Below are 13,515 nucleotides of genomic sequence, written 5' to 3'. Positions count from 1 at the left end.
TTCACCAATACAATAATCTATAAATGTGTAGCATCAGAGAAACGGGGAAATAAAATGAAGACGTAACACAAAATTCCCTGTACAGTACACACTTGTGACCCAACACTCATGGAACTGGCCTATTGGTGTGTTTTTTTTTACTGTTCTTGAACTTTCAGATTTTTGTCTTTTCCTTTGACATGGCTTGTTGCCACAGTTTTGCTTCGGTTTTGGTCACAAGCAGTCTGTGCCTGGAGCCTTAGCAAAGTTGCTTTCGCGGGTAATATTCTTACTTTTGGCCAAAAAGGTTCGAAAATATGCGTCTTTTTCTTTTTGTGTTTTTTTTTTATTCCAAATTTTCCTGGTCTACCTCAAATGATGTTGTTTTGCCTTCTAGCCTAAAGTTGCCAGTTCCATATAATGCCCGTCTTGAATCAAGTATCTGCATTTGTGACACTAAGGCCATTTTTTCAACTAGCTGAGGTAAGTTATGCTGTTCGAAATTGGCAACCTGTTTCAATCTGTTATTAATTGACTCCGAATTGTTGCTGGTCCAAAGATCATCGACTTTCTTTTCCCGAAGAAGTGCCATGCTTTGATTTTGCATTCAAAATTATTTTGCCAATAATGCTGAAACTTTGGGGTTTTTTCAAAATATTGTTCAAGCTCTGCTTGTCTGGATTCATACTCAAGATCATTTTTGCTGAAAACGATTCCGTCTTCGCCAAAGACGATGTTGATTATGTGTTGCCCGTCTTTAAAAGAAGTACCAGATTTTTTTAAGAACCTACTGATGTTTTCTTTGATATGTTTGGTACAAAACAGAAATTTTCCATTTGGAAAGCAGTCATGTAATGCATTTGTCATAGCACCTCTTCATCACTACCAATAGTAACTGGCACATTGCCTAATCCTGCCCTAACATGAGAGAAAAACGAGTGGTATGTCATCATTTCCCCATCCCAATGGGGATCCACTAAGCATGCTTGATAACCAAGGTAAACCTACCTATTCACTTTCCAATTGTTCGAAAGTCGAATACTAGCTAATCACGCAAATACCCATTGATGATGAGGATACGGACCTTTGCCTCGTTTGTTTTGGAATACGAAATTTCACCAGAATCCTTATCAATTACATTTTATCGCGGGCTCACCTTGTTACTCAACCAAGACATAATGCAAACTTTAGTACCGTATAATCAAGGTTACAATCGTATTGTGACTCTATATAATCGATAAGTGGACTAATCGGATTGTGGAATTTGAAGATTTCGGAAAAACATTCGATCATTCTTGAACATCCTCTTCTTGAAAATGTTTCTTGTATCAAGCTTGTTTACTTTTTTCGACCCATTACACAATAATTCCTCATACTAAATAGAAAGAACGCCCTCGTTTTCCTAGTATGAGAGCGTTGTTTTGTGAAAAGCACTACAAAGGCTAAAATAATTATTAAGTCTGTTGGCAAAGACTTGCCATCAGTAAACTGACTGTAGGCATTTCTATGGACCTATGGGAAGAAACTGTGCCCTTCCTCTGGCCGACTTTTTGGTTTAGCAATCAGGACAAAACAACAAGAGGCTCAGAGGGCCGGTATTGCTCACCTGGTTATTTAAGCAGCCATAGCAAAATGTTAAATACATATTATACTGTACTACAAATATTTCCAAATATTGGCTCTGTCTCTCAGCAACACCTTTACCTTATTGGGTCCCATTCTCCTGTCCCCATTGGGATAAGGGCATGGTTTTTACAACAGTGAATCATGTTGGACCTAATATATAAAATTAAATTAAGATGAAGCTATATATAGGATAAAGTAGGTGAATGTCCTTTTCATTCGCAGATGGGCTCCATCTAAGGAAGCTACTTGTTATATATCACAACTCCATGCCTTTCACTTCTTCAAAAGAAGCTGTTTGCAGTTTGTGACCTTGAAAGTGAGTCAAGGTAATATTCATTTGCAAGCTCAATCCCTTGAAACTACCACACAAATAAAAAAATCTTCTCCTTTTCAGTTCTTTAGAGGAGTTGTTTGAAGTGTTTGACATATTTGACCCATGTGACCTTGAACATATGTTAAGGTCAATTTACTTCACAAAGTTTGTCTGGTTTCATGCCTGGAAGCTACCAGCCAAATATTATAATTCTACACCTTTCAGTTCTTCTTTAGAAGTCGTTTGAATTGTTTGACATATTTGACCCCTGTGACCTTGATAGTAGGTTCTTCATGAGAAGTTGTTCAAAGGAAAAGTTGACGGACGGACGGACGCCGCGCCATGGTATATAATCTCACTAGCAATTCGGGCAGGCGAGCTAAAAGCCTTAGCTAATTGCAAGTCCTTCAATTTATCAACGATATGCTGTCTTTAAATAACAAGAATTTTATTGACTGCGTCGAACTGATATACCCTCCCGAGCTTGAAATTAAGTACTCTAAATTTTCCTCTGCCTCGGTCATTTTCCTTAATCAAGTGACCTCTTTAAACTCCGCTTGTGATCTTTCCCTTTCTCGCGAGTAAAATCCTTGCTTTCCTATGTTGCTGTTGATTCGATCGGTATTCAAGATTTTGTTGCAAATATCGTAAGTTCAAAACTTCATGACTTCATCATGATATCATAGATGTAGACTGCTGACGGACAGAGTTATAACACAGGTTTTCAAGGATGCAGCTTAATGAAGACTATTGACAAGTTAAGTGGTCGTCATCATGATCTAATTGGAAAATATGTATTTTTTGTGTGATATGAAGGTCGATGTTGTTGACTATGCTCCTTAGTGTGGTTTTGTTGTCATTACCCCAGTTCTCGCTTTGTGGACGTAACATATCTGTGACCTATATTCAATACAGAAGACATTTACTTTTCCGGAACACCTGGTCTTATTTTCATTGTATTTTGTAAGGGTCGCCATGCCTTTGTTAAAATTTTGCCCTAGTTTTATCGATTTTGAGGTCACATTTCGTTTATTTCTTTGTTCTAATTTTGCCCTAGTTTTATCGATTTTGAGTTCACACTTCGGTAGTCTTTTTTTTCCTCTTCCAAGAACCACTCTCCCACCAATAAGAGCTTAAATTTAGTTTACAGATTTTTGGATAACGATGAGTGATTATTCTACTTTGAAATCATTTTATAAATATTGTCAGTCGGAATTAGTTGGAAACTGTCTGCTTAAATCCTCACATTTAAATAATTAACACTCATTAATTAAGTCATCAAACGTACTGGTACACTGGTATCAATTCATTAAATTAATAACTGCTGTCGTTTAACTAAAAAAATACACATTTTCAGCAAATTTCTCAAGTGCCTACACAAAATTAATATCCCAGCTACGCCCCTGACAGTCTCCCATTCAAAACCTACTATGATAAATCCCCCATACATAGCAAGTCAAATCTGCCTATTAAATGTATACCATGCAACAAATATTGCAGCTGTAAGACATGTAATCTTTTGTAACCGGAGAGGGAAATGCACGGCCCGGCAGACCAGGATTGAAACCAAGGTGGTCGCCGACAATCGGACCCGTCCCGCTAAACTTTGAAACGTTACACATTTATTGTCTTTATGCTCATTGTTTCATCGAGACGAGGTCAAGTGGTGTTTGATATTATAGAAGATTCATAATTTGATACACTTTCTCTGTAATGCAACTAGGCCTACATGTATGTATAACTATAGATTCAACACAAAGCGTGGGCTTTATGGTACCCTAACTGCCCTGTCAAGGTGGGAGGTCAAAGCGTGCCGCTGTACTTATAATCAATGTGTGATGACCATTCATGAAATAGTGGCTAAGGCTGATGCTCGAAGTCAAAAGCTACCGGCCCAGACGGTATCCCGGCACGTTGTGTAGGTTGTGAGCTTGTCTATGATGTTTTTGTAATGCTTGCATCATTTTGGCTTCCAGAGAATGGTCCTATACCGTGTCCAAAATTAGGTAGAGCTAAGCTCATTAATTTAAGATAATTACGCTCCTTCTGGCCACCGTAAGACATTCTCTGAAGCTTATTGACAGCACTTTGTTTTATATAAATATATGTACCATCTATTAAGGCTGTCACTTTGTCTCCAAATACTGTTTCGGAGAATAAAGCATTGTGTGAAAGTACATGTTCCCTACTCAAATGGTCATGAGATCATGACTCAGTAACACTGAAACTATGGATTTCTTCAATGCTTGTACTACAGAATGAAAGGTTTTTGAAATAATAAGCAGGGAAATACCAAAAAGAGCGGAACACTCAATTACGAGAGAATCAGTTTTCATCTGGGCCCAAGACAGTAAAAGAGCGCTTTGGGAAGTTTTGGTATATACTGAAGAAAGAAATGGGACAAATTACGTATGGTGTTAACCAACCTGTCCAAGCTATGCAGCCACGGTCATCCAAGAGACAAAATTTGAGAGTGAAGGCTGATTGATTCTTTGACGACACTTCTAAAAGGTCATCAATTATTTCAGATGACCTACTTCATAATTGAGATTTCAAAGACGTACTCTCTTCCTTATAGGATAACCTGTGTACAAGGGTTTGGATAATTGCCAATAAGATGAAATGAGCATATACACGTGATGACGAAGAACACCACACTTTCACGGCCACACAAGACATGGTCACGGCCACACAAGTCATGGTCACGGCCACACAAGTCATGGTCACGGCCTCACAAGTCATGGTCACGGCCTCACATGCCATGGTCACGCTACGGCCTCACAAGTCATGGTCACGGTCACACAAGTCATGGTCGAGGCCTCACAAGTTATGGTCACGGCCACACAAGCCATGGTCGAGGCCTCACAAGTCATGGTCACGGCCACACAAGTCATGGTCGCGGCCTCACAAGTTATGGTCACGGCCACACAAGTCATGGTCACAGCCTCACAAGTCATGGGCACGGCCTCACAAGTCATGGTCACAGCCTCACAAGTCATGGGCACGGCCTCACAAGTCATGGTCACAGCCTCACAAGTCATGGTCACGGCCTCACAGGTCATGGCCACCGCCTCACAAGTCATGGTCACGGCCTCACAAGTCATGGTCACGGCCAAACAAGTCATGGTCACGGCCTCACAGGTCATGGTCACCGCCTCACAAGTCATGGTCACGGCCTCACAAGTCATGGTCACGGCCTCACAAGTCATGGTCACGGCCACACAAGTCATTGTCACGGCCTCACAAGTCATGGTCACAGCCTCACAAGTCATGGTCACGGCCTAAGGGGCAACATTTAGAATCAAATCAAGGTCTGCTTTGAGTATAAATTTATTAAAGGTAGATATACATGAATCTATAAAAATCAGATTCCATTTTCTAAATTACAGTGATGGCTATGTGTATTACCATTCACAGGGACTGGAGACTTTGTTTCGCAATATTTGAAGCGAAACTAATGTGTCCAGAGTAATTTTACATGTTTTAGGGATTTAGGTTGACTTTCGGTAAAAATGCCACCCTCAATGATGATATATATACGATATTCTTAGGTACCTGTGTTGACAATTAGTTTATACCACTGACTCAAATGTGAACAACCAAAAACATTGGAAACATAAAGTTATCAAATATATTGGCTTATTAAACAGATTAGGATATTATAACACTGAAGTGATGTCTTTTTATTATGAAAATTGCACTGTAAAAAATGCACACACATATACAATTTAAGCTTGTAATAAAAATGCATAGGTCTAGTTTTGAAGTGGAAATGTTAAGGAAAAGAAAAGTAAATCAAAAGTTATTATTGGAACTAGCTGTAGTTGAAAATTTGATTACAAGTACTTTATAATATCTTTAGAAGTAACCAAACAGGATTGTCCCACTAAATGGAGGCACTACTTCCAGGTGTAAACCACCTTTGAGTATTGTATGTGTGTACCTCTTCCACTATATCATTAATTATCCATGCAATTATATATTATACAATACATATATACTATTAGTCCGAATTATTCTGACGTTTTATCGACTTTTTTCATATCGCTCTGTCGTCGATTAACGACAGGCCGATATGAAAAAAGTCGATAAAACGACAGAATAATTCGGACTAATATACTATATACTATATATATACCTTAATTTCTAATTAAGGTATATATATAGTATATAGTATATTAGTCCGAATTATTCAGACGTTTTATCGACTTTTTTCATATCGTTGTGTCGTTAATCGACGACAGACCGATATGAAAAAAGTCGATAAAACGTCAGAATAATTCGGACTAATATACTATATACTATATATATACCTTAATTAGAAATTATCCATAAAACAAATAATTGAGGTATATTTAGATTTTAAGATATATAATTTTCATATCAAAAAGAGAATCACAGGCACTTGATGATTTGTTAATTTCATGCTAAGAAACCAAGGTCGAAAACCCGTTGCATATTTCGAGATTGTTGCCATAACATCCAGAATTCACATGTCTGTGATATAAGTTGAGCTGAGGCTACTAGGTCAAAACATCGTCTTCAAAGAAGTATACTATGTAAAACTATTAACAGTTAAAATAAAAATAAATAAACAAAAAGTCCAAAATACACTTCCAGAAATTGTGTTCGCAAAATTCAACGCCTGCGAATAACTTTCGGACACAAAATCACAACCCCACTAAAGTTAACGACTAGACGGTATACTAGCCAAGGGGATTACTGTTTCTAATTTTTATCCTGTATATATATTGATAAAGGAGAGGATATGTCCGACAATGTGTACACACTACTGCTAAAACTTCATTCCTTACATACTGTTTATAGGGTCTCATAAATAGTAATGACAGTATATGGTCCAATATGGACACTAGTGGACCTGATCAAACAGATGTTCTTTGGATGTGTATTTCATATACATAAACAGATATATTTACAGACAAGTAATAAGTCCAATGTTCAGGTTACATAAATGAACAGTTTACAGACATTACCATCCTAGACTTGCATTTGTCACCAAATCATCCACAATTAACAAAGGTATTCTTCTTCCAAGAGAAGCTGTCAAGGAATCAACATTCACACACAATTTCATGTCTCGGATACTTTTTGGGAGGTAGCATAAAAATTACATTTATATATATATAAAAAAACAAAACATTTGAAGACTATTTCTTGCTGGTACCTTCACTCATCTCATGTCATGCTCTTTCAGGCCAAAGGGTCTGAATCACTCACCTGGCTAATATGGAAGTAATGATAAATCTGCTCAGTACTGTAGGAAGAGATCTAGAGCCCCCCGGGAATCTTAGCTACTTCAATTCATGTATTTAACATTCTCACAGGCTAAGTACACTTTCGTTGAAACATGCCCAGTACTTTAGGAGGAGATGTTGCTGAAAACAAATCAGACAATTTCACACCTATTGATCTTGCCTCTATATATTACACTGACAACAATTATCACCTTTATTTGTAAAAAAAAAAATGGTATCCCAATGGACTAAAGATACTACCAACATAATTTGGCTAAAAGCTAATAATAATAATAAAACAAGATTATTTTAAAAACTGCTTATAATCCAACCTATCAAAAACCCTCATATCAGTCATCCATGACCTTGCACAAAATAGTAACACAAGCACACAGACAGATATCATCACAACTGACAAAGTCCCACATAAATGACTACCATACAAATTTAAGTACAACAGGATAACAGGGAACACACTCCTATAGATTGTCCTATCATACAGCACCCAAATTGTCGTACCAGAAGGAAAACAGATACAATCTCAGTTACATCAGCTGTGTGCCAAAGTACCTGCTTAGGCCCCATCTTATTTCTTTTGTACATCAACAACCTACCTGAGAACGGAAAACTTAGCATCCTCAGACTCTTTGCCGAGACACTATAATATACTAAACAATACAACAGGGCATACTATATATAAACACAGCAGAAAACTGGCACATACGGTAAACCTCTACCCCAGTATCATTTCTACATCAAAGACAAAACACTTAGAAACTCCACAATTCAACCATACAATACAACCGTACAATACAACCAATACAACCATACAATACAACCGTACAATACAACCAATACAACCATACAATACAACCGTACAATACAACCAATACAACCATACAACAAATTGACTCCAATAAGTACTTCAGATTATAACTACAGAGCTATCTCAAATGGGACACTCACATCAACAACATCAACTCGTATTCAAACCAATCACTAAGATTCTGTCACAATTGTTCTCCACTCCACACATACTCTGTCACAATCGATCTCCACTCCACATGGTCCTCTGCCACAATCGTTCTCCACTCCACACGGTCCTCTGTCACAACTGTTCTCCACTCCACACATACTCTGTCACAATCGATCTCCACTCCACACGTCCTCTGCCACAATCGTTCTCCACTCCACATGGTCCTCTGCCACAATCGTTCTCCACTCCACACGGTCCTCTGTCACAACTGTTCTCCACTCCACACGGTCCTCTGTCACAACCACTCTACACTCCACACGTCCTCTGTCACAACCGTTCGCCACTCCACACGTCCTCTGTCACAACCGTTCGCCACTCCACACGTCCTCTGTCACAATCGTTCTCCACTCCACACGGTCCTCTGTCACAACCGTTCGCCACTCCACACGTCCTCTGTCACAACCGTTCTCCACTCCACACAGTCCTCTGTCACAACCGTTCGCCACTCCACACATCCTCTGTCACAATCGTTCTCCACTCCACACATCCTCTGTCACAACCGTTCTCCACTCCACACGTCCTCTGTCACAACCGTTTCCACTCCACATATCCTCTGTCAGAACCGTTCTCCACTCCACACATCCTCTGTCACAACCGTTCGCCACTCCACACATCCTCTGTCACAACCGTTCGCCACTCCACACATCCTCTGTCACAATTGTTCTCACTCCACACAGTCCTCTGTCACAACCACTCTACACTCCACACGCCCTCTGTCACAATCGTTCTCTGTGGGTATAATATCCTACAACACATACATGGGTATAATATCCTACAACACATACATGGGTATAATATCCTACAACACATATAATCATCATTAATGATGGCATTAATACGCCTTAAAAAAAGAAATATCATAACAAATGCATCCTTTTCTTTGTTAAACATAATATCAATTAATTTTCTGATTTCAGGTAGATTGTCAAGAATAAACCTACAATAATAAAAGTTACATATAGAGTATAACTGGAAATCAACATGAAGTACATCTATATATAAATATTAAAACAAAATTCTTAATGGGGCCTAGCTGTATAGTTCAGATAAACTGTGTATTCTTCTACTTGTACAATTACACCAACTCATAAGATGTCATTTGTACATACAGTGTAGTTGTATATAATTAAACCTAGGACAGCTGTATAGCTGTCACTCTCCATTAGTCCTCGACAGTGTTACAGATAACTGACCTGGACAGTGTTACAGATAACTGACCTTGACAGTGTTACATATTACAGTGTAGTTGTATGTAATTAGACCTAGGACAGCTGTATAGCTGTCACTCTCCATTAGTCCTCTTCATATCCAGCCATTGCATTAAGCGGGATCTCGTGGGACAGGGGTTCAGCTTCCAGTAACTGCCAAACTGCCCTTGTATACTCAAAGGTTGGTTCCACAGTTTTGAGTTTGAATCCAAGACTGTGTTTCATACTTTCACCTTTAGATTTCTCGAACAGTGTGTAGCTATGTTTAAAGGCGTGACCTTTAGTCTTCTCTTTCACAGTACGACTATGTATTATAGGATTACCAGCGGTCACAACATTGACCCCTTGCATGTGTTCATGAAAGGGAATATTAGCTTTTTCATCCATTCCCTTACTGTACTCCCTGATTTCTGAGGTCATCACCTCCTCTATGCCTTTACTATAATCCTCACCTTGTACTTCAGACACATCATGCATGCCAGATTCATATTTATGTACATTGCTTTCACCCTTGTCATGTAAACCTCCCATGTACTCAAACACAGTTGTCTCCTCTTGTTTGTCAAATCCTCCTTGGTACCTGCTCGCCTCGCTGGACCCTCGGTTGTTCATGCCGCGACTATAATCCTTGTTTTCAGACATACTTACTTCATGCATTCCATTTTCATACTCGGCTACCTTGACATCTGTCAATTTGTACATCGTTTCACTGTACTCGAAATTCTCCACATCAGTTTCATGATTAAGTCTGTTGTTGTACGTAAAAGGCAACACCTCGGTCAATGAATCCATACCACGAGAGTGCTCAGTTACAATGGACTCACTTTCATGATATATTACTTTTGTATACTTGAAATTTATGGTCTCTTCATATTCATCAATATTTCTTTCATATGGGTAAGGTTCGTGAACCGAGATCTCGTTGATGGCTGCAGTAAATGGCTGCGGTTCTACATGAGTAACCTCATAGACAGCTTTACTGTACTCATGTGGAGGAACTTTAATATCCTCAACCACCCCCATTGTATCGTAATCAAATGGTATGATTTCATCAACTTCATTGATGTGACGACTGTACTCAATGGGTTCTATATTCTCCTCTAAGTACATAGCACGGCTGTACTCCAGGTCATCCTCGAGGGTCACATCATCCACGTCTGCCACTATCTGCTCACCCGACCCCATTGAACTCATTTCCAAATCCATATTGCTGGTTAAACGTTAAAACACTGTTTATTGAAAGCAGTTAAACCTTCACAGTATAATCTACATCAGCAGTTAAACCTTCATAGTATAATCTACATCAGCAGTTAAACCTTCACAGTATAATCTACATCAGCAGAGTCAGTATCTTATTTCAAAGTCAAAATGTATGAATTCAAATTCAACAATTGCAAATACAAATTGCTTTATGATACCCTGGCGGTGGGGCACACATATCCTTTTTTTGACTTTGTGAACAAGTTTCATTAATTCCTTCGAACAGAGTTTTTAAATATGCAATCACATAAAATGTTACTGATCCATTTGTTACTGATCCATGTGTTACTGATCCATTTGTTACTGATCCATTTGTTACTAATCCATTTGTTATATTTTTGTCAGCTGATTGTCAGGAATCTCTCAGATCTATTCAGATTACCAAATGTTGTAGTCTTTAAGTGTTTTTGTTGAACTGTAGAAGGCCAATGATCTGAAATGAACAGAGATATCTTGTTATCAGTCACATTGTAAACTAAGCATAAATGGTCATTTACTTAAGCAATGAATGTTTTAGTAAAAGTTGTTATGGTCCTATAACACTCATTGCTATTGATGAAAAACCTAGTAAAGCCTGGCAAGGCTTTATGTAACTATGTCAGCAATAGAAATGTGTGTTATAGGACCATTAACAATATTTGCTATAATATTTATTATTTATATTTACATTTTGATTAATTTAGTTATTTCGAACAGTTTATGAACCGCAAATCAAGTGTTGACAGCAATGAAATTGATGACGTCACAATAGAGATTGATGACGTCACAATAGAGATTGATGACGTCACAATAGAGATTGATGACGTCACAATAGAGATTGATGACGTTACAATAGCAAATGTTGTTATAGACTCATAACAATGTTTGCCTTCGCAATGCATTACAATGGAAGGATGCATGTAAAGAGCAAATGTAAATATATGTACATGACTACGATTTTCAACAAATATGTGATCCAGGACAATAAAACAAGAGGCCCATGGATAGACACTCAACCAATTGAGTATCCTGGTCGCCGAAGATTGACCCAGTCCAGTTCTGCTACAAATAAAAATACCTAGTTTTTGTAACCCCCCCGATCAATTGAACATTTTCATAAATTTAGACCAAAGCTGTATCGCAGAATATAATTATATGTGCTTAGACTTGACATTGTAGTAAACAACAGAAAACCTCATTGCTTTTTAATAACGGTCAATCCGTTCATACAGTAGTTTCCATCATTAAGGGCTCCAAAACAGGTCTCTCCAAAAAATGGCTATGAGGTTTATATATACAGTACATTTCACCTAATATCACGTCTGTTAATGTCACTTTTCGGTTATTATCATGTTTTTTTGATGCACCGTTTTTTCCTGCTATATAATCTATGCAATTCAATTCTTTTATTATCACCTGATTTTATGTTGATTTCTCTTAATATCACTTTATTTTGGCCACTGCCACAAAAAAAATACAGGTAAATGGCGGTAATGATTCATGGTAAATGCCCTGGGGACCTTCTTTCACACCCTGGACGCATTATGTTAACAATGCCCTGACCTAACAGGGTATTTTTTACACCTGGCTGACGGTCAAACAATAGGTTACACCTGGCTGACTGTTAAACAATAGATTGACTTACATACTTGTTAACATGATATTCACCTGTGGTTGGGGAGCTAGGGCAGTCTAACATCTGTAAACTTTTCTAATGCCAAGTGTGATGTATTCTTTCAACTAATTATAACATGTGTAACTATCTTCGATTACACACTTGCAGCAAATATCTAAGGAAATTAACCCATAAAAAGATGTTACTAGAGAAAGAACAGTATATATATCAAGATATAGGTAAATATTTACCAAGTCTCATGTTTACAATTGAATTTGATGCAGAATACCAGCCAAACACTTGTATGCCTACATCACTACTGCAGTAAACAATCATAATTACAATCGTACTGATCGTCATTTTGCTACTTAACAATATGAAATGTAACTGCGTACTGAAATGAAATACAAATAATAAATTTATTTCTATACTTATATCTATATTTCAACTAGGGTATAGAACAAGGTTAGTTACAAAATATCAATCTTCTTCATAGAGCCACATCACTTAGGCATTTGACTAAGTTCACTTCCGGTTTTGAGGGTTGAAAAACATCAGAAAATATGTATTCTGTTTATGTCATGTTTCGGTTAATATCATGTTTTTCTNCTTCATCGTTACTCACTGATTGATTATCTCCCCTTTCTTACAGCATTTGTGGCCACAGTCCACTGGGCACACCCCCTTTCATGGTCATGTAATCATGATTGGCCTTGAAAGGGGATTATGTGTGCAGTGGACTGTGGTAGCAAGTGATTTATTGCCCACACTTTTCCATTGTGAGAGGTGGGAAGTATGCAGTAAGTCTAACATCTGTAAACTTTTCTAATGTCAAGTGTGATGTATTCTTTCAACTAATTATAACATGTGTACTATCTTCGATTACACACTTGCAGTAAATATCCAAGGAAATTAACCTATGAAAAATGTTACTAGAGAAAGAACAGTATATATATCAAGATATAGGTAAATATTTACCAAGTCTCATGTTTACAATTGAATTTGATGCAGAATACCAGGCAAACACTTGTATGCCTACATCACTATACTGCAGTAAACAATCATAATTACAATCGTACTGATCGTCATTTTGCTACTTAACAATATGAAATGTAACTGCGTACTGAAATGAAATACAAATAATAAATTTATTTCTATACTTATATCTATATTTCAACTAGGGTATAGAACAAGGTTAGTTACAAAATATCAATCTTCTTCATAGAGCCACATCACTTAGGCAT

At 37.7% G+C, this 13,515-nt stretch overlaps 1 protein-coding gene across 2 annotated transcripts in view; it reads right to left on the bottom strand.

The window, feature by feature from the left end:
* Positions 1-6,236: 6,236 nt before the first annotated feature.
* LOC110460330 overlaps positions 6,237-13,515 on the bottom strand; it is a 13,321-nt gene continuing 6,042 nt past the window's right edge. For both annotated transcript variants that reach the window (XM_021513173.1, XM_021513172.1), the window contains exon 2: positions 6,237-11,110. In XM_021513173.1, the coding sequence (XP_021368848.1) occupies positions 9,502-10,623 (1,122 nt within the window). In that variant the 5' untranslated portion in view covers positions 10,624-11,110 and the 3' untranslated portion in view covers positions 6,237-9,501. The remainder of the gene's footprint in view (positions 11,111-13,515) is intronic.

The sequence above is a fragment of the Mizuhopecten yessoensis genome, unplaced genomic scaffold (genome assembly GCF_002113885.1).
Source record: "Mizuhopecten yessoensis strain PY_sf001 unplaced genomic scaffold, ASM211388v2 scaffold10359, whole genome shotgun sequence".
Lineage (NCBI taxonomy): Eukaryota > Metazoa > Mollusca > Bivalvia > Pectinida > Pectinidae > Mizuhopecten > Mizuhopecten yessoensis.
The sequence above is the reverse complement of the archived record's forward strand: the minus strand, read 5'-3'. Positions and strand labels throughout refer to the sequence as shown.